The sequence below is a fragment of the Mchenga conophoros genome, linkage group LG14 (genome assembly GCF_057382185.1).
Source record: "Mchenga conophoros isolate Kocher_MC1m ecotype Shallow Benthic linkage group LG14, M_conophoros_male_GT1.1, whole genome shotgun sequence".
NCBI classification, from domain to species: Eukaryota; Metazoa; Chordata; class Actinopteri; order Cichliformes; family Cichlidae; genus Mchenga; species Mchenga conophoros.
Genome location: NC_140539.1, coordinates 1,211,269 through 1,231,307, shown reverse-complemented (window position 1 = coordinate 1,231,307; position 20,039 = coordinate 1,211,269). Strand labels below are relative to the sequence as shown.

Sequence of the window (20,039 nt, the reverse complement as noted above, 5' to 3'; positions counted from 1 at the left end):
ACAAAATACTAAATGGTACTGAGACCAAAACCTAAACTATGACTGTGGTGGAAAAATAATAAACAAAGACCATGACTAAGACTAATAATACATAACAGATGAAAACTAAAACTGTGACCCTGGTGAGATAAACAGACGACCCGACAATGGCATGAAGAAAACAAAAGGCTTAAATACAGACATGAGGTGATCAGGGGAAGTGGGGACACATGGGGGAAAACAGCTGACAGACATAAACCTAATGACAGGACCAGGAGAGAAAGCTAAATACAATGAACAAAGACCACATGACATTGTCAAATAAAACAGGAAATACTAACAACTAAACATGACAACACAACTCAACAGACCCAACACGTGATGAATAAATACCAAACCCCAAAACATAGAAAACCCAGGAACAATAACCAATAACTGCCTAAACTAAAGGCAAAATAGGAAATAACACAAACTAATAACATATCAAAAAATACAAAGAAAACTCAGAGTGCTGGGTCGGAGACCCAGCCTGTGACAAGATTTTTAGATGTATCATCAGTGTGCTCAGGTGGATTCAAAATGCTTTGAATGTCCTTCGTGTGAAGAACTTGGCTTACATCTTACAAGGGCAGACTTTTTTAATGGCATGGTTCTGAATGAGTGCGACTGCATTAGCAGACGTATAGCATTACACGCACACACAGACACACACACATGCCACTTGTGTCTAATGCATTTCTAATTTGAAAGCACGTAGCAAGAAATGTTACCTCTGTTAGCGAAGGTTCAGCTCTGCTGGAAGGACGACCCAGTCGAAGGTGACCTGCTATGATAGAACAATAAGCACTGTTTGGTAAACAGCACGTCTGGCTCATCACCTGCTAGGAACCCTCTCAGGCAGACATTCTGAGCTCTATATGCACACCTCCCGTGTTTCAACATTCTGGCAGACTTAGCCTGAGAGAATCACGCACAGCTGGTATCACTGTGGCATGAAACGATGGGTTCCAGGGGATGCCTAAGGGAGGGGGGATTTAAAATAAAACAAGACGCATAGGAGGAGCAACCAAAAAGCTACAAGACAAAGTTTACAAAGTTTGAAATGAGAGGAATGCAGCACGTTTCAGTATGCAACTTTATTCATTAATCATGACTGTAGCGGAGGCGTGGCCCCGGGCGCAGCTGCGGGGGAGGAGTGGAGCGGAAGGCTCAACAGGGCGGCGCTGCGAGGCCGGTAAGAACAGCTGATGTTGTTTATGGACTGATGATGGTCTCCCTCCGCTGTGTTTATAGTGAGACGAGGAGGAGCGGCCAGAGGAGAGATCAGCTGGGCTCGTGAGCTGTCAGACTGTGTGACTGAGTCAGCTGTCAAAACAACAACACTTGAATAAATGTGGAAGTTGGCTGTACCTGCCTGTGTGTGCGTGTGTCTGTGCCTGGTGTATTCTACAAGTGGTGCCGAAACCCAGGAAAGTGCCGGTGGGGAAATGTCCGACCCACAGGCCGCGCCACCCGCCCAGCCTCTGCAATTCTTGGCGCAGATGCTGGCGGAGATGGCGACGATGAGCCGGGATCAGGCGGCCGACCAGCGTGCCCACCTGGCCGCGCTGCGGGAGCAGACGGACCGGCAGACGCAAGTTCTGGAGCGGCTGGTCGGGGCCGCTGCCACGCCGAAGCCCTCGCCAATGTCGGTGGCGGTGCCCCGGATGGGGGACGGGGACGACCCACAGGTTTTTTTGGAGACCTTCCGTGCCACGGCGGAGGCTTGCCAATGGCCGCGGGAGGAGTGGGCTCCGCGGCTGCTCCCCCTGCTGTCCGGGGAGGCACAAACAGCGGCCCTGAGTCTGCCTCCGGAGTCGAGGAGCAGCTTCGCGGACGTGAGCCGGGCGGTGGTGGACAGGCTAGGGCTCACCGCCGAAGACCACCGCCGGCGGTTCCGGGCCTGTCGGCTGGCTACAACGGACCGACCATTCGCCTGGGCCCGGCAGCTGCGCGACGCGGCGGTACGCTGGCTGCAACCGGGAACATCGGAGGGGGAGACGAAGCTGGTGGACAAGGTGGTGCTGGAGCAGTTCACGGAGGGATTGCCAGCGGAGACAGCGAGATGGGTCCGGTGCCACCGGCCCGCAAGCTTGGAGGTAGCGGTGACGCTGGCGGAGGACCACCTTGCCGCTGGAGCAGGGGAACCCGGGGACGCCGGACGGAGGCCGAACAAACAGGCCCCAGTGCCGGCCCCGAGGCACCGTGTGCCGGCACCAGGGCAGGCAGAGCGGCTGCCGGCGCTGAGCCCCACTAACCCTTTCGCGGCGTTGGTGCCGTCCAGGGGAGCCGAGCCAAGTGGAGCCGCCCCCGAGCCACGGAGAGCAGCACAGACGCCGGGGCCGGAGTGTTGGAAGTGCGGGCAGCCGGGGCACCTGAGGAGGGATTGTCCGCTTATGGAAGTGGGGCAGGTGTTTCGTGTTGCTGGCGCCCCGGCACCCTCCCCCGGTCCAGGAGGGACATACAGTATTCCGGTAAGGACTCGAGGGGGTATACGCCAGGCGTTGGTGGACACGGGCTGCACGCAGACCCTCGTACACCAAAGCTTGGTTCGCCCCGGGGCATTGCTGGAGGCAGAATGGGTGGAGGTGAGGTGTGTGCATGGTGACGTTCACAGGTATCCCATAGTGCCGCTGTTATTAAAGTATAAGGGCAAAACGCATAGAGTAACGGCGGCGGTTAGCCCGCGCCTGTCGCACCCCCTGATTCTGGGTACCAATTGGCCGGGGTTTCATCAGCTACTGGGGCAGTACGCGGGGGTGCGATCACGACCGGAAGCGGGGTGTAGCGTGTGCGCGGCGTTCAGCGGTGACTGACTCCGGGGGGGAGGAGCCTCACGGGACGTCCCGCCGGCCCCGGAAGTGTCCCCCATGGGTGATTTCCCACTGGAGCAGTCTCGTGATGGCACCCTACGCTCAGCCTTTGACCAAGTGATGGCTATTGATGGTCACGTGGTGCGCCCTGAGGCCGCGCAGACCTACCCGCGTTTCGTCTTATTAAACGACCGATTATATCGAGTGAGTCGTGACACTCAGACAGAGGAAACACACACCCAGTTGTTGGTGCCGCAGGGCCGCCGGGAAACGCTTTTCCAGGCGGCCCACTATAACCCCATGGCAGGGCATATGGGCTATGAGAAAACTCTGGAGCGAATAACGGCCCGATTTTATTGGCCGGGCATCCGAGCGGATGTGCGCCGCTGGTGCGCGTCCTGCCCGGACTGCCAACTTGTTAACCAGCCGGCCATACCGAAGGCGCCGCTGCGCCCCCTCCCCCTCATTGAGGTCCCGTTTGAGCGCATCGGCATGGACCTCATCGGGCCGTTTCACCGGAGTGCACGCGGCTACCGCTTTGTGTTAGTCCTGGTGGATTACGCAACGCGGTACCCGGAAGCAGTTCCGCTGCGCACCATCTCTGCAAAGAGTGTGGCGCAGGCACTGTTTCAGGTCATCTCCCGAGTCGGAATCCCGAAAGAGATACTGACTGACCAGGGCACGTCGTTTATGTCTCGTACACTGCGGGAACTGTACGAATTACTGGGCATTAAATCTATTCAGACCAGCGTCTACCACCCTCAGACTGACGGGCTGGTGGAGCGGCTGAATAAGACTTTAAAGTCCATGATTCGGAAGTTCATTAACGAGGATGAACGCAATTGGGATCACTGGCTAGACCTTCTGTTATTCGCAGTGCGGGAGGTGCCCCAGGCCTCCACGGGATTTTCTCCCTTTGAACTGGTGTTCGGCAGGAGGCCACGTGGGGTGCTCGACCTGATTAAAGAAAGCTGGGAGGATGGTCCAAGCCCCGCCAAAAATGAGATTCAGTACATGTTGGACCTGAGAGCAAAACTCCACACTTTGGGGAGGTTGTCACGGGAGAATTTGCTCCAGGCTCAGCAGCGTCAGCAACGCCTGTATGACAGAGGGGCTAGGCACCTGAGCACATGCTGCCGCCTACCTGGATGACGTGATCATCCACAGCGACACCTGGGCGGAGCATGTGCTGCGGGTGGCCGCGGTCCTGGAGTCCCTGAGGGGGCGGGGCTCACGGCCAATCCGAAGAAGTGCGCGGTTGGACGGAGGGAGGGGCAGTATCTGGGGTACCACCTGGGGGGCGGGCAGGTGCGTCCACAGGTGGAGAAGACGGCGGCTATCGCATCCTGCCCGCGCCCCAGGACGAAAAAGGAGGTGAGACGGTTCTTGGGGTTGGCGGGTTACTATCGTCGCTTTGTGCCGGGGTTTGCGCAGCTAACCAGCCCCCTGACCGATCTCACTCGAAAGGGTGCCCCGGATCTGGTCCAGTGGACGGGGCCGTGCCAGGCGGCGTTTGTGCAGGTGAAAAAGGCTCTCTGTGGGGAGCCGCTGCTTCACACTCCTAACTTTTCCCTCCCTTTTGTTCTGCAGACTGACGCCTCGGACAGAGGGCTGGGAGCCGTTTTGTCCCAGCAGGTGAGGGGGGCCGACCGCCCTGTCCTATACATCAGCCGGAAGCTAGCAGAGCGCGAGCGCCGGTACAGCACTGTGGAGGAGTGCCTGGCCATCCGGTGGGCGGTCGGCTCCCTGCGCTATTACCTCCTGGGACGCTCATTCACCCTCTGTTCGGACCACGCCCCGCTGCAGTGGCTCCACCGCATGAAGGATGCCAACGCCCGGATCACCCGGTGGTATCTGGCGTTGCAGCCCTTTAAGTTCAAGGTGATCCATAGGCCGGGGGCGCAGATGGCAGTGGCCGATTTCCTCTCTCGCTCGCGGGGGGGGGGAGTTGTTGTTTTGAGTCAGCTGTCAAAACAACAACACTTGAATAAATGTGGAAGTTGGCTGTACCTGCCTGTGTGTGCGTGTGTCTGTGCCTGGTGTATTCTACAATGACAAATGTGCTTCGTCTGATATTATGATACCTCTTGGCTCCTCATGAGATCCTGTCACACCATTGGTCCTTTTTTCACCAGCCATGAATAATCTATTATTCTATTAATCTAGAATTAATTAATTAATTATCATCTATTACTTTAATCCCTGCTGCTGCCACTGTTGCTGCACATATTACCTTTTAAGTCTTTTCAGACATTGTTAGACAGTTTGGCTGGTTGCTGTTATAGGTCTCCTCGAGCATGAGTGTTAAACCCCAAGAACACAGACACACTCTATAGGAATAAATCTGCAATAAACTCCTGCTGATGTTTCAACAGTCATGTGTGAAGCTCTTCTACGCTATCATTTGCTGGGGAAGCAGCACTAAGAAGATGGACCCGACGCAGCGGGTCCAAAAAGAATACAAATCTAATTAATCTGCATTGTAACACAAAACATACCAAATGTTTTAATTGAGGCATTTTACGATCATGAAAATATTTTGCAGTTGGTGGCAATTAGTGGCGCAACGGATCAAAAATCTCACGGTTCGGACCAATTTTCAGCAAAAAAAGAAAAACGAAAAAAATTGAACATTTACTTATTAAAGTATTTTTTGCCTGTTAAAAACATTCAACTCAAGACTCAATTATTAAAAAGAAAATTATGGTACAATATAGGGCAGTACAGTCTTTGTATCTACCACTCAATTCAATTCAATTTTATTTACACAGCGCCAAATCACAACAACAGTCGCCTCAAGGCGCTTTATAATGTAAGGCAGACCCTACAATAATACACACCGCTCATTATATTGCACTCCGCTACAATGAGCGGTCACAGTCACGTAGCTTTCCGTTGCCCATTTGTAGTAGTTGGGCAATAGTGATGGGTCGTTCGCGAACGAAATGGCTCTTAGAGCCGGGTCTTTGACGTGTACGACACGAGCCGGCTCCTTATCGCGAGCCGTCACGTGAGGTTTTTTTTCTTTCTCTGACCCTTTTTCCCGCTTCAGTCCACACGAGCCTTGTGCTTTACGCTGGGCAGAGGGGGGAGGGGCGGTAGTTACACTCAGTAGCACAGGAACAGAGCGGGAGGGAGAGAGAGAGAGAGCAGGGACAACAACGTCACATTAGAAAGGTATAGTAATCATCTACAACTATTTTCAGTTGCAGATGATAAAGGATTCAGAAAGTTTATTCATGCAGGTTCATATGACAGAGAATATGCATCTTTTTTTTGTTTTATATTTTAATTTATATTTAATTGTGTTGTGATTTGCTGTGTTTTGTGTTGTTTCACGTTAAATTTGTAAAAGGAAAAAGCTAAAAATTTTAATAATTAAAAGTTGAAATGTGACTAGTTGGTTTTTGTATTATATGATTTATTTTATGTGGAGTGAATAAATAAAAGTATATTTACGGTGGCCCCTACAGACAAAGCACATACAAACTTCAAATCACATAAAAACTCAAAACGTACAAAAGACATCAGAAGTGCTCCAGGATGCTAGGGGGCAGTGTTGAGCTTTTGTTACCTCGTGGCTACACAAGCCAGCAAGTACCAACGACCGGATTTGGTGTGTGGTAGTAACAGGTAAATGAACATATTTTTTAAAATTATTTGAATATATATGAGTGCCTGTGTATAAATACATAAACAATACACACATGCTTTCAATTGTGTAATTTTGTTAGGATGCCTGGGTCGTTGACCCAGGGTTGTTGAGTTTATTATTTATTATTTCCAGTCTTTGGTTTCTTTGAGTTCTGTCTTATGGTTTATGTCTCTGTCTTCTCTAGTTGCTCTGTCTCCCCTGTCAGCTGTATCCCCTTGTCTAGTTGGCGTCTCTGTGTATCCTTAGTTGCTATATCCCCGTGTCCAGTCAGTGTCGGTGTCTGCCCTGGTCCCACGTCTCTGTTCCCTCTGTTGTAGTGCCTGCATGTGAGTCTGTGTCTTTTGTTCAGTCTGTGTTATGGGTTTCCTGTTTTACTTTGAAAGTCCATGTCTGATGTTAATGTGTCTGGTTTTGCTTCCCCTTGTCTCGTTAGGCCTGATTTGCCCCAGCTGTGTTTCCCTCCTGTTACTGTTGAGAAATCAGTTTTACCCCGGTTCTTTTATTAGTCGAAACTTCCAGAGACGGCACTGGAACTCAGTAGTCATTTCACAAAACCTTTATTCATCTTTATTCATCTTCATCTAAGCATGCACTTCTAGAAGGGAAGACGAGGCCGGTGTCCCTCTCCAAATCTTCACCCCTTTGTTAGTTACAGCCAGCTTTATAGAGGTGATCCCATCATAAAACCCCCTACGGTGTGCTGCAAACTCTGTGTCTGTGTCTATGTGAGTGCTCGTGTGTGCCTGTGTATGCATACCTGTGTGTATGTGTGAGTGCACATGAGTGAATGTGCGTGTGGATGTGTGTGCGTGACAGTTAAAACACTGTGGGTGTAGGTGACTCCCTAGAGGTCATAAAACCCCTCTCCCTTCCAGACCACAGTTATCCTGTTATAAATGTTGAGACCCCCACCCCAAACATCCTCTGGGGAATTTCCACTCAGTGGGGGAGGTCTACAATCTACTCCTACAATCAACCTTTATTATAGTGAGGGCAGTGTCAGTGTCTCTACAACAGTTCTACATTATATTTTAACACATTTCTAAACTCTAAATCAGCTAAATATTCTACATTACCCATTCCCTGATTGCTTCCTCTGTGTATTTGAGCCCTGTGTTTCTCTGTGTCTGTGTTGTGATCTACCGTTTACCTAGCTGTGTGTTCTGTCAGTCCTCCGGTTTAAGTAGTTTGATTTTTATCAGTTATGTTATATTTTGAGTTTTACATTAAAGCTGTTTTGAGTTCACGACTGTCTCCGGAGTCTGCACCTTGGGTCCTATTCCTGTCTGCACACCGCCACTCATAACAGATTTAAGTGATCTAGTAGCTCTGCTTTGGAAGTTCAGTTCATGCTAGAAATGTGTTTTGGAGTTTGTACGTGTTTTGTCTCTAGGGGCCACCGCATATATTTATATATAAACATATATAAATAAAACCACTTTTTTTTACATTAGTAATTCCTTTTGTGCATAATTTTGTATTATTGTTAATAATAAATTAATTAAAGCAACAAAACAACCCGAAGAGCCAGGTTGGAGGCTCTTTTTAGTGAGCCGAACCGAAAGAGCCGGATCTCTAAAAAGAGCCGGAAATCCCATCACTATTGGGCAACAAAGATGCCTGGGACAGTTCAGCCACAACTTAAATCTTTTCCTGCTTGTCACTACCCGATCCGTACCGGAACCCGATCGGTACCCCGCATGCGCAAATCTTACGTCACTTCCTCTCTTTGCGACATTCAATATATTTGAATGATACGGTTAGCGCCCAGTTAGCTCCTAGCATTTCTCAACAGCTCTGCCTTCTTTTCGACTGCCCGGGACATTTAAACAATGGATAATCCGTATACAAAGAAATTCATGCTTTTCTCCTCAACAGAGAGTGTCTCCCGATTGAGCAACAGCGCCGTAAAATAAGAAGAATGGCGCCGAATTACAGAGTTAATAATGCAGACTTTGTAATATCTCACGTGTAGATTCATCAGCCAGATGAAGTGTTTACTGACAATTGACAGTGATAGCGGACATCATCATCACTATTCCAACAATCCTCTCCTCACAGACAAGCATAAACACACTCGACTATCGCTAAATCAGATTTAACACACGTTTGTAATGACGATAATTCAGTTTATAATAGGGTTTATTCGCTCGGTCAGCAGGTGGCGGTATCCTCGTACACTGGGGAGTAAACTGCCATTAAACGAACAGAAGAAGAAGAAAACATCTGCACATGCGCGGTACGGATCGGGTATGTCACTACCCGATCCGTACCGGAAACCCGATCGGTACCCCGCATGCACGAAAGGTTTCTACTTCCGGTCGTAGTGTTTTACGATAGTTACAGCCCAGAGTATCTGTTAAGATGTTAAGAATAACAAGTATATCTTAAAATGTTTGCAATAATGAAGCATTTCAGTACAATGTAGACAAAAATGAAAAATAAAAAGATAGTTGCGGATCAGGACTCCCCGATCCTTACTGCGCATGTGTAAAGTCTGACCGTACAAATCGGGTCTACTTGTTATTCTTAACATCTTAACAGATACTCTGACCGGAAGTAGAAACCTTTCGCGCATTCGGGGTACCGATCGGGTTTCCGGTACGGATCGGGTAGTGACAGACACTGCTCGTACATGCTTGGAACGATCTTGCCACTAAAGTGGACTCGAACGGGAGCACGTTCATCATAGTTCAATCCAGTGGCGGAGGGGGGGTATGGCTTACTGGGCTTAAGCCCGGGTTGTTTTGTCAGAAGCCCGGGGTCTTTTGGAGTGTAATTTTTTCATAGTTAGATGCCTGGCTGACAACTGTATAAAACAAAAACTACACACAATATTCGAAGCACATAGTGCACACTGTGGGAATTTACGACTGTGTGTGAATCCCCCCTGATATTGGTATGATCCGAGCTCAGGCACTAAGCAACTGAGCGAGGGGGCGGGGCAGCTGCTGCCTGTGAGTGCGCTGTTAGAGAAACGGAGCCAGGCAGACAGAGGAGAACTGAAGTTCGACCAGGTAGCAAAGCAAATCATTCGTACCGTACAAATAATGTAAATATGACGGTGTATCACGAAAGATTGATATATTACCTTACTTGCTCTTTGAGTTAATCAACAAATGGCGAAATGAAAAGCTGAACAACAACAATGCTGTTTCTTTAGAGAGTCTTAGCTTACATGTGTTTATTTCATATTTTCAGTTGTTACCCTCCATGACTAAATAAATCGGTTTCAGTAACGCACTGATATACAAGAATGGACATAAGGAGCTTCTTTCAAAGAAAAAACTCTGGTAGTATTTTATATATTATGCTTTGTATGTTGTTCAGTATATTTCTATGCAAAACAAGAGGAACTTCAATACACAGCAGGATATTCACAGTTTAAACCAGATATTTACACTTTATGGAAAACACAAGAACATTTTTTTACTGTACAACATCAATTTAGAGTAAACTTGTTTTGTTTTGGATAAATAAATATTGAAATATCTTTTGAATTAGTTAAATGTCAGAATAAAGAGAGAGAGAGCTTCTATTTTTATCACTTTGATCAAATTTAGGAGTACATATACATTAAGTTTATTGTTAATTAATAAGAAAACTGCAGACGATTCCATTCTGAGCTGAAGAAGCTTCTGATTGGTTAGTAGAGTCCATGTGAGTAAACTGGTGGCACAGCTGTGGATGCATATAAGGCAAAACACAGAGTCTGTTTCTGTGACATGGGAACATCAGGAGATGTCAACCAAAACACCAGGAACAGAACTGTGGAGCTCCATAAGTGTGGCTCAGTTTGAATACAATTTGGTGCCATTTACAATTAAGAGGGGGAGAGAGAGGAACAGGGAGAGAGGAAGAGAGAGGAGCAGAGAGGGAGAGAGAGGGAGGAACAGAGAGGGAGAGAGAGAGGAACAGAGAGAGGAGCAGAGAGGGAGAGAGAGAGGAGCAGAGAGGGAGAGAGAGGAGCGGAGAGAGAGAGGAGCAGAGAGAGAGAGAGGAAGAGAGAGAGGGAGGAACAGAGAGGGAGAGAGAGAGGAACAGAGAGAGGAGCAGAGAGGGAGAGAGAGAGGAGCAGAGAGGGAGAGAGAGAGGAACAGAGAGAGGAGCAGAGAGGGAGAGAGAGAGGAGCAGAGAGGGAGAGAGAGGAGCGGAGAGAGAGAGGAGCAGAGAGAGAGAGAGGAACAGAGAGAGAGAGGAACAGAGAGGGAGGAAGAGAGAGAGAGGAAGAGAGAGAGAGGAGCAGAGAGGGAGAGAGAGAGGAACAGAGAGAGAGGAAGAGAGCGAGAGAGGAAGAGAGAGAGAGGAGCAGAGAGGGAGAGAGAGGGAGGAACAGAGAGGGAGAGAGAGAGGAACAGAGAGAGGAGCAGAGAGGGAGAGAGAGGAGCGGAGAGAGAGAGGAGCAGAGAGAGAGAGAGGAAGAGAGAGAGAGAGGAACAGAGAGGGAGGAAGAGAGAGAGAGGAAGAGAGAGAGAGGAGCAGAGCGGGAGAGAGAGAGGAACAGAGAGGGAGAGAGAGAGGAACAGAGAGAGAGGAAGAGAGAGAGAGAGGAAGAGAGAGAGAGGAGCAGAGAGGGAGAGAGAGGAACAGAGAGGGAGAGAGAGAGGAACAGAGAGGGAGGAAGAGAGAGAGAGGAACAGAGAGAGAGGAACAGAGAGAGAGAGGAACAGAGAGAGAGGAAGAGAGAGAGAGAGGAAGAGAGAGAGAGAGGAACAGAGAGAGAGGAAGAGAGAGAGAGGAACAGAGAGAGGAAGAGAGAGAGAGAGGAAGAGAGAGAGAGGAGCAGAGAGGGAGAGAGAGAGGAACAGAGAGGGAGAGAGAGAGGAGCAGAGAGAGAGAGGAACAGAGAGGGAGAGAGAGGAACAGAGAGGGAGAGAGAGAGAGAAGAGAGAGAGGAACAGAGAGGGAGGAACAGAGAGAGAGGATGAGAGAGGGAGAGAGAGGAGCAGAGAGGGAGAGAGAGGAAGAGAGAGAGAGGAACAAAGAGAGAGGAACAGAGAGGGAGAGAGAGAGAGAAGAGAGAGGAACAGAGAGGGAGGAACAGAGAGAGAGGACGAGAGAGGGAGAGAGAGGAGCAGAGCGGGAGAGAGAGGAAGAGAGAGAGAGAGAGAGAGAGGAACAGGGAGAGAGAGGAACAGAGAGGGAGAGAGGAGCAGAGAGGGAGGAAGAGAGAGAGAGGGAGGAGCAGAGAGGGAGATAGTGAATTGGGGTCTACTCCTCGTGTCTTGATGCAGCCTGACTTTGTTCTTTCTTGCTGCTTAATTAAAAAACTAGTCTAAGGTGTGCTGCACATGTGATATATATGTTTCCTTATATGAAGTCACTCTTTTTTGAACAAAACTCAAAACAGAGCCTATAAATCTTTCACTCATTTTCATTTTCATTACCCTTCATTAGAGTCATGGGAACAAATTATAACATTAAATTGATGGTACAATTTTACAGTAACGTTGTGGCATATGGTGACTTAGAGAAAGGCAAGCAGAGGCGATGCTGATGTCTTCACCTTCCTCGCTGTAGAACTGTGAACTATTATTACTTTTACGGTTATTATAAAAGGCTTTACCCTTACCTCACAATAATGAGTGATGGAGGAATTTTATTAAAAATTCCAATAAACACGCACACACACTGTGAAAACACTCACTACACGTAAAAGTGTTTAATTGGCAGATTTCATGGAAAGTGTTAAAGGTTAAAGGAATTATTATGCATAAAATATCTACAATATCACCATATGTTATAAAATGGTAAATGGCCTGTATTTATATAGCGCTTTTCTAGTCCCTCAGGACCCCAAAGCGCTTTTACACATCCAGTCATCCACCCATTCACACACTGGTGATGGCAGCTACATTGTAGCCACAGCCACCCTGGGGCGCACTGACAGAGGTGAGGCTGCCGGACACTGGCGCCACCGGGCCCTCTGACCACCACCAGTAGGCAACGGGTGAAGTGTCTTGCCCAAGGACAAAACGACCGAGTCTGTCCAAGCCGGGGCTCGAACCGGCAACCTTCCGATTATAAGGCGAACTCCCAACTCTTGAGCCACGATCGCCACGATTCGATTAATATGTTGAATAAAACATCAATGAAAAACGAAGACAGTGTATTAACAACATCTTTTGTTAAACCCATCTTACCTATAAGCAAGTAAATGAATCCTCTGCAGTTTATCATTGTTAAGCTGATAGCTGTTTCTACACAGTGTGGTAGATGATAACTGACCTCAGATCAGTGAAAGCAGTATCACCAGCAGCTTCTCCATTGTGCTCATCTCTCATCAATCAAAACACTAGAGGTTTATCCACAATACGGAGATGCAGACAACCAGAAAAAGCCTCTGGCCTCACAGCTTTGCAACATCAAGCTATTAATAGTGGAACATCGACAATCACATGAAATTAACTGGTACCAATGGCTTGTAGTCACACAGAGTTAACCCTGCTTCCAGAGACAATAGCCAACTGCAGCCACAAGATGGCAGTAATTTAAAAGACGGATGCAAACAGGTGAAACGCTTTATGACAGGAAGTTGTTTGAGATGACTGGGGAGCGAGATCACTTTGACTCTGGTATGTTTATTGATGGCTATTTTTTCATTTCAGTGGACTTCTTGCCTTGGTTGCCCTGACAGACTTCGTTATATATATATACTGCCAAACCCAAGGGCGTAGATTTGGTTTTGGCATTGGTGGGGACAGATGATTCAACCACTGAACCTGCTCTGTTTCTTTTTTCCCTTTTCGTCTTTGCTTCTTGATAAAAGGAGAAATATACTTGTCTACATATTGTTACAGGCATGGCCCTTTAAGGATGAAGCCTGATGGGAAATGTATTCGGGATGTGTGTAGCGGGACTGTCTGGTGGGTGTGCGAGAGAGAGCGGAGAAGGAAAAAAAGTAACGGTTAGCTACGGAAGAGACGAAGAGAAAATAAATAAAAGGAATATAATAACTCCCTCGACAGCCAGAGTTGTGTCGGCGATGCTCGCTGTGAGTAAACTGTTTCAGCCCACTGTACGCGGTGTTCGTGCCTTGGAGAAGAAATAAAGTTCGGTGAAGCAGTTTCCTACGCCTCCTTCGATCATTTTGCTAGCGGAGTTGACCTGTATAGTAAGCTGTTGCCGGCTACGAGTCAGTTACGGAACCTTCAAGTAACTGCCAGAGGTTTCCTTACTACGGTTCGGGGCCGCGGATCTGGCACGGTAACACTGGGGGCTCTTTTCCGGGATTAAACTCCGCAAAGTGCCGAGAGAGAGGGAGCGAACTTTTTTTTTCTCTTTTCCCTCGGACGACAGAGAAAATGGCGGCTCCGGGAGATGCTGAAGGGGATGACATGGTAATGTACTTCAGTAAGAGCAGCAACCCATTTTTGTCAGAAACCCCAGAGAGTGGCACAGCTAATGTGGACCGTGCCACTTATGTAAACAATAGAATCCACAGCAGCAACCCCTTCATCACAGACATAGAGTTAAGGCCAGCGGCGAGCATAGCAGCAGTCGATACGACAGAGTTTGAGGCTGCATGGCATCTCACCCTGCCACCTTCAGCTCACACCAACCCTTTCTTAACACCAATAGCGAAGCAGAATGCAGTGTGCAGTGAGTTTAAGCAGTTTCAGTGCTCAGACTGCGAAGGCCCTGGTAACACTACATCTACACCGCTTACAGGATTGTGAGTGATTGTGAGTGATTGCTGAAAATGTTGAAATGTACTCACTCACTTTTTATAATTATTTGTAAAAATGTGTACAAATGGTTGATTTTTTGTACTGTTTTTATCAATAAATCTCAGCAACAAAGGACATACACCCATGTGTGTTGATTTCTCCCTAAGATGGCAAACTGAAACACTCCAAGTTGGTGACTTTTGGAGATTTATTTCCCTGGATGATTGAGAATGCATCAAGACGAACACAAAAGGAAGTTCACAGCTTTTAGCAGCTCCCCCACCCCCCCATTCACACACCCCCACTCCCCTCCCTCCAGAATTCCCAGGTAACAACCTAATATACATATGAATGACTAGCCAATTTAGCTTCCACTTGGCTGAAGCTAAAGCTTAGCTAAAAGCCATTTGGCTGCTCTCCGGGTTTTAAAGGTAGAAAAAGCCAAATGGCAGTCCGTGGTGATGTAAGTGTCCCCGCAGAGTCAAGACCCCAGGTGCAGGCATTCATTGCTCAGACTCTACAAGGCATTGGTCCAGAGGGATTGGCCGTCGTGGGCGAGGTCATCCTGCCTGTACATGTGGGGAGTAGTGTTAAAAATGTAGACTTTCTTTTGGCCGACATGGCTGAGGGCACTGAAGTTATCCTGGGGCACCCTTTCCTGCAACAATCGTGCGCTTGCTTAGACTACGGCCGCCAAGAGATAACCCTGTTTAATGAAAAGATACCATGTTTTGGCTTGTGCCCTCAACCCCAGGTGCTTGTTGTTAGGGTGGCACGCACTACGGTTTTGGAAACAGTATGTGGTCCCCGGGTTTTCCAGCTTCCATTGTGCCGCTCATAGAGACATGATGCTAAGCCCCACAAAGGGCTTTGTGGAGAAGCACCAAGTACTGGTGGCTCACGCAGTTGTGCAACCTCGTAAACCCTCTAGCATCCCAATCAGAGTCTTTAACCCTGGGGCCGCAGCTGTCACCTTAAAGCGGGGTGCCGTGGCAGGGGTTCTTCAGCCGGTGCAGGTCCTGGAGCGGTCGGGGAGTCACCCACCAAGGGTCTTGGCAGCCCTCGAGCTTAATGGTACTCCCCCTGCTTCTGTGCCAAGCCATTTGCAGGCCCTTTACGCCGAGAGCAGCCCCGGTTTGACTCACGTTGCCCGCTGCGATCTGGCAGGCCTGCTGAGGTCCTATGGTGATGTCTTCTCCACTGGCCCAAATGACCTTGGTCGCACTGGTGTTGTCCAGCATGACATCCTGACCACGCCAGGGCCACCAGTTAAGCACCCGCCGCGCAGGATGGCAGGGGACAAACAAATAGCGGCCGACCAGCAAGTACAGCAGAGCCTGGAGGCTGGGCTAGCTCAACCTAGCAATAGCGGCTGGGCTGCTCCAATTGTGATGGTGAAGAAGAAAGACCAGAGTCCCAGACTATGTGTGGACTATAGACCATTAAATGAGCGAACCCTTAAAGACGCTTATCCCCTGCCACGCATCCAGGACACCCTTGACACGCTTTCCACTGCCAAGTACTTCAGTACACTAGACCTGACTTCAGGGTACTGGCAGGTAGAGATGACCCCCAGAGCCCGAAAAGCAGCTGCATTTTGTACCCGTAAGGGATTGTTTGAGTGGAATGTGATGCCGTTTGGACTGTGCAATGCACCGGCCACATTCCAAAGGCTTATGGACAGAGTCCTGGCTGGGCTGCAGTGGGAGACGTGCTTAGTGTACCTAGATGACATCATTGTCCTGGGTCAGGATAGCACCCAGATGCTGGAGCGGCTCGAGCAAGTGTTCATCAGATTGCGTGGAGCCAACCTAAAACTGAAGCCATCTAAATGCTGCCTGTTTCGGGAGCAGGTGGCCTATCTGGGCTGGAGGTATTTCCACAGATCCCCAGAAAGTTCAGCAGGTGACGGACTGGCCTGCACCGCGGACCGTCACAGAAGTGGAGAGGATTGCAGTCGATCTGATGGGACCGTTGAACGAAACAGAAAGGCATAACCGGTTCATATTGGTGGTACAAGACTATTTCAGCAAGTGGGTGGAGGCTTATCCAGTCCCCGATGGACAAGCACCCACGGTGGCAGAAAAGGTTGTTGCGGAGTGGGTGTGTAGATATGGAGCCCCACAGTCTCTGTATAGTGACCAGGGCACCAACTTTGAGTCAGCTGTGTTCCAGGGGATGTGTGAACTGTTCGGAATCAAAAAGACGCGCACCACGCCCTTTCATCCACAGTCCGATGGCCAGGTAGAGCGTTTTAATGCTACCCTTCAGAAGGCCTTAGCCACCACCGCGGAGCGCTGCCACTGGGACTGGGATATAATGATCCCATATGCTGTCATGGCTTATCGGGCAACTAAACACAGCTCCACAGGACTGACCCCAAACATGATGCTTCTGGGGCGAGAGATAACCGAGCCTATTGACCTGGTCGCGGGTCTGCCGGCTGACGACACCCCCAACTGCACTGCACCACAGTATGTGGTGCAACTCAGGGAAAGGCTGGAGCTTTCCCACCAACTGGCACGGGAGGCTCTCGGGAAATCTGTTGAGCGTGCTAAGAAACAGTACGATAAGAATATCTGCCAAGTTCAGTATCAAGTCGGCGCTGCAGTGTGGCATCTGATCAAAGGGACCAAGAGAGTGCGGCACAAGGTTCGCAAGTTTCTGCCTTCCTATGAGGGCCTCTACTTCGTAGTGGGCCTGCTGGATGATTTGGTCTACTGCATTAAAAAGGGGCCCCGAGCAAAGGCTAAAGTGGTTCATCACGACAGACTCAAGCCTTATCACTCAAGAACGCCGTTGGACAACAGCTGGGTCTTCCAAGACTCCGACCAGGCAGCACCTATCGAGGTGCCTCCTCCAGCGCTCGATGAAAGCGATTCTGACATTGATTTCGGTCCCTTCGATTTGTGGGAGGCCCCAGCCGGGGCAGATCAACCAGATACTGGTGCTTCCCTGAGAACTGGCTCTCCGCCACCCGCTCTAGGAGACGGTAGCGGGTTGCCAGCCAGCCCTGTTCAGCCTTACGTGGATGGGGCTGAAGGACCAGGACGTCACCCTTCCTTCAGGTCCACACCCTGTTCCAGACCACAGCGTGTGCGGCGGGCGCCGGACATGTTTGGTGACTGGGTCAGTCACTAGGCTAGTATGTCCTAACTGAGTCGGGGTGTAGGCGGATCGCTGCCCTGCTCAGTCGTTCAAGCAAAAAAAAAGAAAAAAAAATTGTTCATGTTACATATATTAAGTGATATGACTGTTGTAGATTGAGTTGTTACAGGGGGCTATTCTTACGTGTACTGTTGGGCTTGTTTGTCTTGCTGTTTCCTGGTAACATGGCTGTCGACGGGCTGCAAGTTATTGTTTGAACTGTTTATACTAATGAAGTAAAGCTAGATATAGGGGCAAACGTTCAGCTGTAGTGCCTTAATGTCGTGCCGCATCTTGGATAATATGGGCATCACCTCTGAACGCTCATGGATCGATGTAAATGCTGTTGTGTGTGTGTGTTTTTTGTCTTTCTTTATGAATACTGTATATGTGAAGGACGGGATATGGACATTGACTTGCACCCTCCTCAAAGTGAACCCTGTACATTCTATGTTTTTTTTTGTGCGCAAGATATGGACAGTTGTCTACTTCAAGATTGTTCCCTTCTAAGGATCGCCATTTATGGACTGGGGGCATGACTGCTGTCCCGCATAGAATGCTGTATGTTTCCTTGTTAATGGGGGGTTCATGTGCTGGAATGATGTTAAGGGTTTAATTATTTTATGTCCATAAAACTACTCATCTACTCATCAAAGTAAAAGATCTCTCAGCAACATTATGCAACATTTTAGGCACTATTGCCCCGATCAGATCAGTGAGCTGGGATGTTTTATTCTAAACATGAACTACTGTTACAGCAACAGACATGGACTACTGGTGTCCCACACAACAACTCAATGTCCACTATGTGAAGGAGCCAAACACATGTCTTCTCCTCTTGTTAGCTGAGATAAACTGAATCTATACTGTCCAGTCTCTCCTGGTGGACATGGCAACACGTTATTCATGGTTACATACAATTTTAGACTGATGTGGGCCAAAGCCTAAAACGATGTGCCGGGAGTTTGCTGTTCTCCCCGGTTCAGATATTTGAAGTTTACACAGCTACATTCTCGCCTGAAAATTTTTTAAAAGTTTATTTTGCAACCCAGAAAGAGTAACAAGAGGGTCACTGAAATTCGTGATTGTCCTAGAAAAAACGGGAGGGTTGGCATGTATTGCCTTGCATAGCCTGTAACGTTATTATGATGGACAGATTTTATGAGTGAACTTGACTTTAAGTGACTTACAGGTTTCCTTGAAAAACACTTTCTTATATCCAGGTTCTTTTTGCTGCCGTCCTCCTTGCAGCGCAGGATTGCTGCTGCTAAAACTAAACAGAGCTCCCTGAAAGGCACAGCCAATCACATTGGCCATATTTGTCACATGATATAGGACTCCAGTAGAGAACGTAATTCAACTCTTTCTGCACCGCTGGGTGAATGAGACGTTGACAGATCGCTTTTTTTATTTCTATCGGTTTTGTTTTTCTTTACTCGCAGAGATCAAATTATTGGTGGGGACGATTCAATAATCGCTGGATATTGGTGGGGACATGTCCCTTCCGTCCATGCCAAATCTACGCCCTTGGCCAAACCCTACCCATTACCTTGTGTGTGTTATGGCATGCCTTGCATTGAAAAACCATCAATAGAATCATTTCTATTGACTTGCTCTGAAAATTATGTTTGTCATTCTCATCATATGCAGATTTTTGCTGCACCCACCAACATATTAGCATGGTGCTGGTGTGCTACTGCTGGTTTTAGTGTTGTGTTCAAATAAAAATAATATTGAATGAGTACACTGACATACTGTAGACTGATCCTGTTGGCATATGTTTTTATTGTGACAGAGAGGAAGTGCTGGACTATTCCTGTTATTTGCAAGTTTAGCGGCCTCGACAGAATTTGAACAATTCCAAAACTTTTTCTTTTGCACTCATCACGTTGATGCTCTCTGAATGATAGTGCTTTCTGGATGTTTCACATATTTACTGACTGGTGATTTTTGCAAGAATCCAACAATTCTACAGTTCTAAGGTTTAAATTTAAGATTTAATCTATTTTTTTCATACCGACCAACACAGCCAACTTTACCCTCACCCCCTCCACCTACCACCCTGTACAACTGCTCATAATGAATTTACAGCTTTCTCACTGGTATACATGCAGGCATTGAACAGAGCTCCAGGCCATTCATCTCATTGCGGCCATCCCCTGTACTAAAATGCACACACACACACATTTTTCTTCTCTATTTTCCTGCTCCTCTTGCATCACCCCACCAGCCCCCTACTTCTTTCTCGCCTACTGGCTCTAATATCATTCTGTCTTCCTTTCGTTTTACTTCTTTAGCCAGCATGTCTCAATATGACCGAAGCTTTACTGAGCATGTAAATTCATGGTGGCTGTGTGTAACCACTGATGCAATATGTCATGTTTTTGATATTCATCCTCACCAGTGAAGGTCCAGAGTGGAACCGTTGATGTCACTGCTCCAGTGACTGGTGCTGCATCTTGATTTTATCGTATTTTCAGTAGCCTGGTCTAAATTCCCATTTATCCATCTTCTTAACTGCTTATCAACTCAGTGCTGAAATCTAGTCCAGCTGTCATAGGGTGGAAGGACACATCCTGGACAGGTCGCTGGACAGAGCCATTCCTGATTACATTCACAGCTAAATAAACACCTGTTGGGTTTTCTCTGCCTGTATTATTCTAGGGTCTACCTTACAATATAAAGCTCCTTGAGGCGACTGTTGTTTTGATTTGGCGCTGTGTAAATAACATTGAA

The 20,039-nt window shown here is 48.2% G+C and overlaps 1 protein-coding gene across 1 annotated transcript; it reads left to right on the top strand.

The window, feature by feature from the left end:
* Nucleotides 1–1,325: 1,325 nt before the first annotated feature.
* LOC146559042 (uncharacterized) lies at nt 1,326–2,834 on the top strand. The gene has a single exon (XM_085245192.1). It carries the CDS (start codon nt 1,371–1,373, stop codon nt 2,832–2,834), a length of 1,464 nt encoding a protein of 487 aa, XP_085101318.1. The 5' UTR covers nt 1,326–1,370.
* The last annotated feature ends 17,205 nt before the right edge of the window (nt 2,835–20,039 follow it).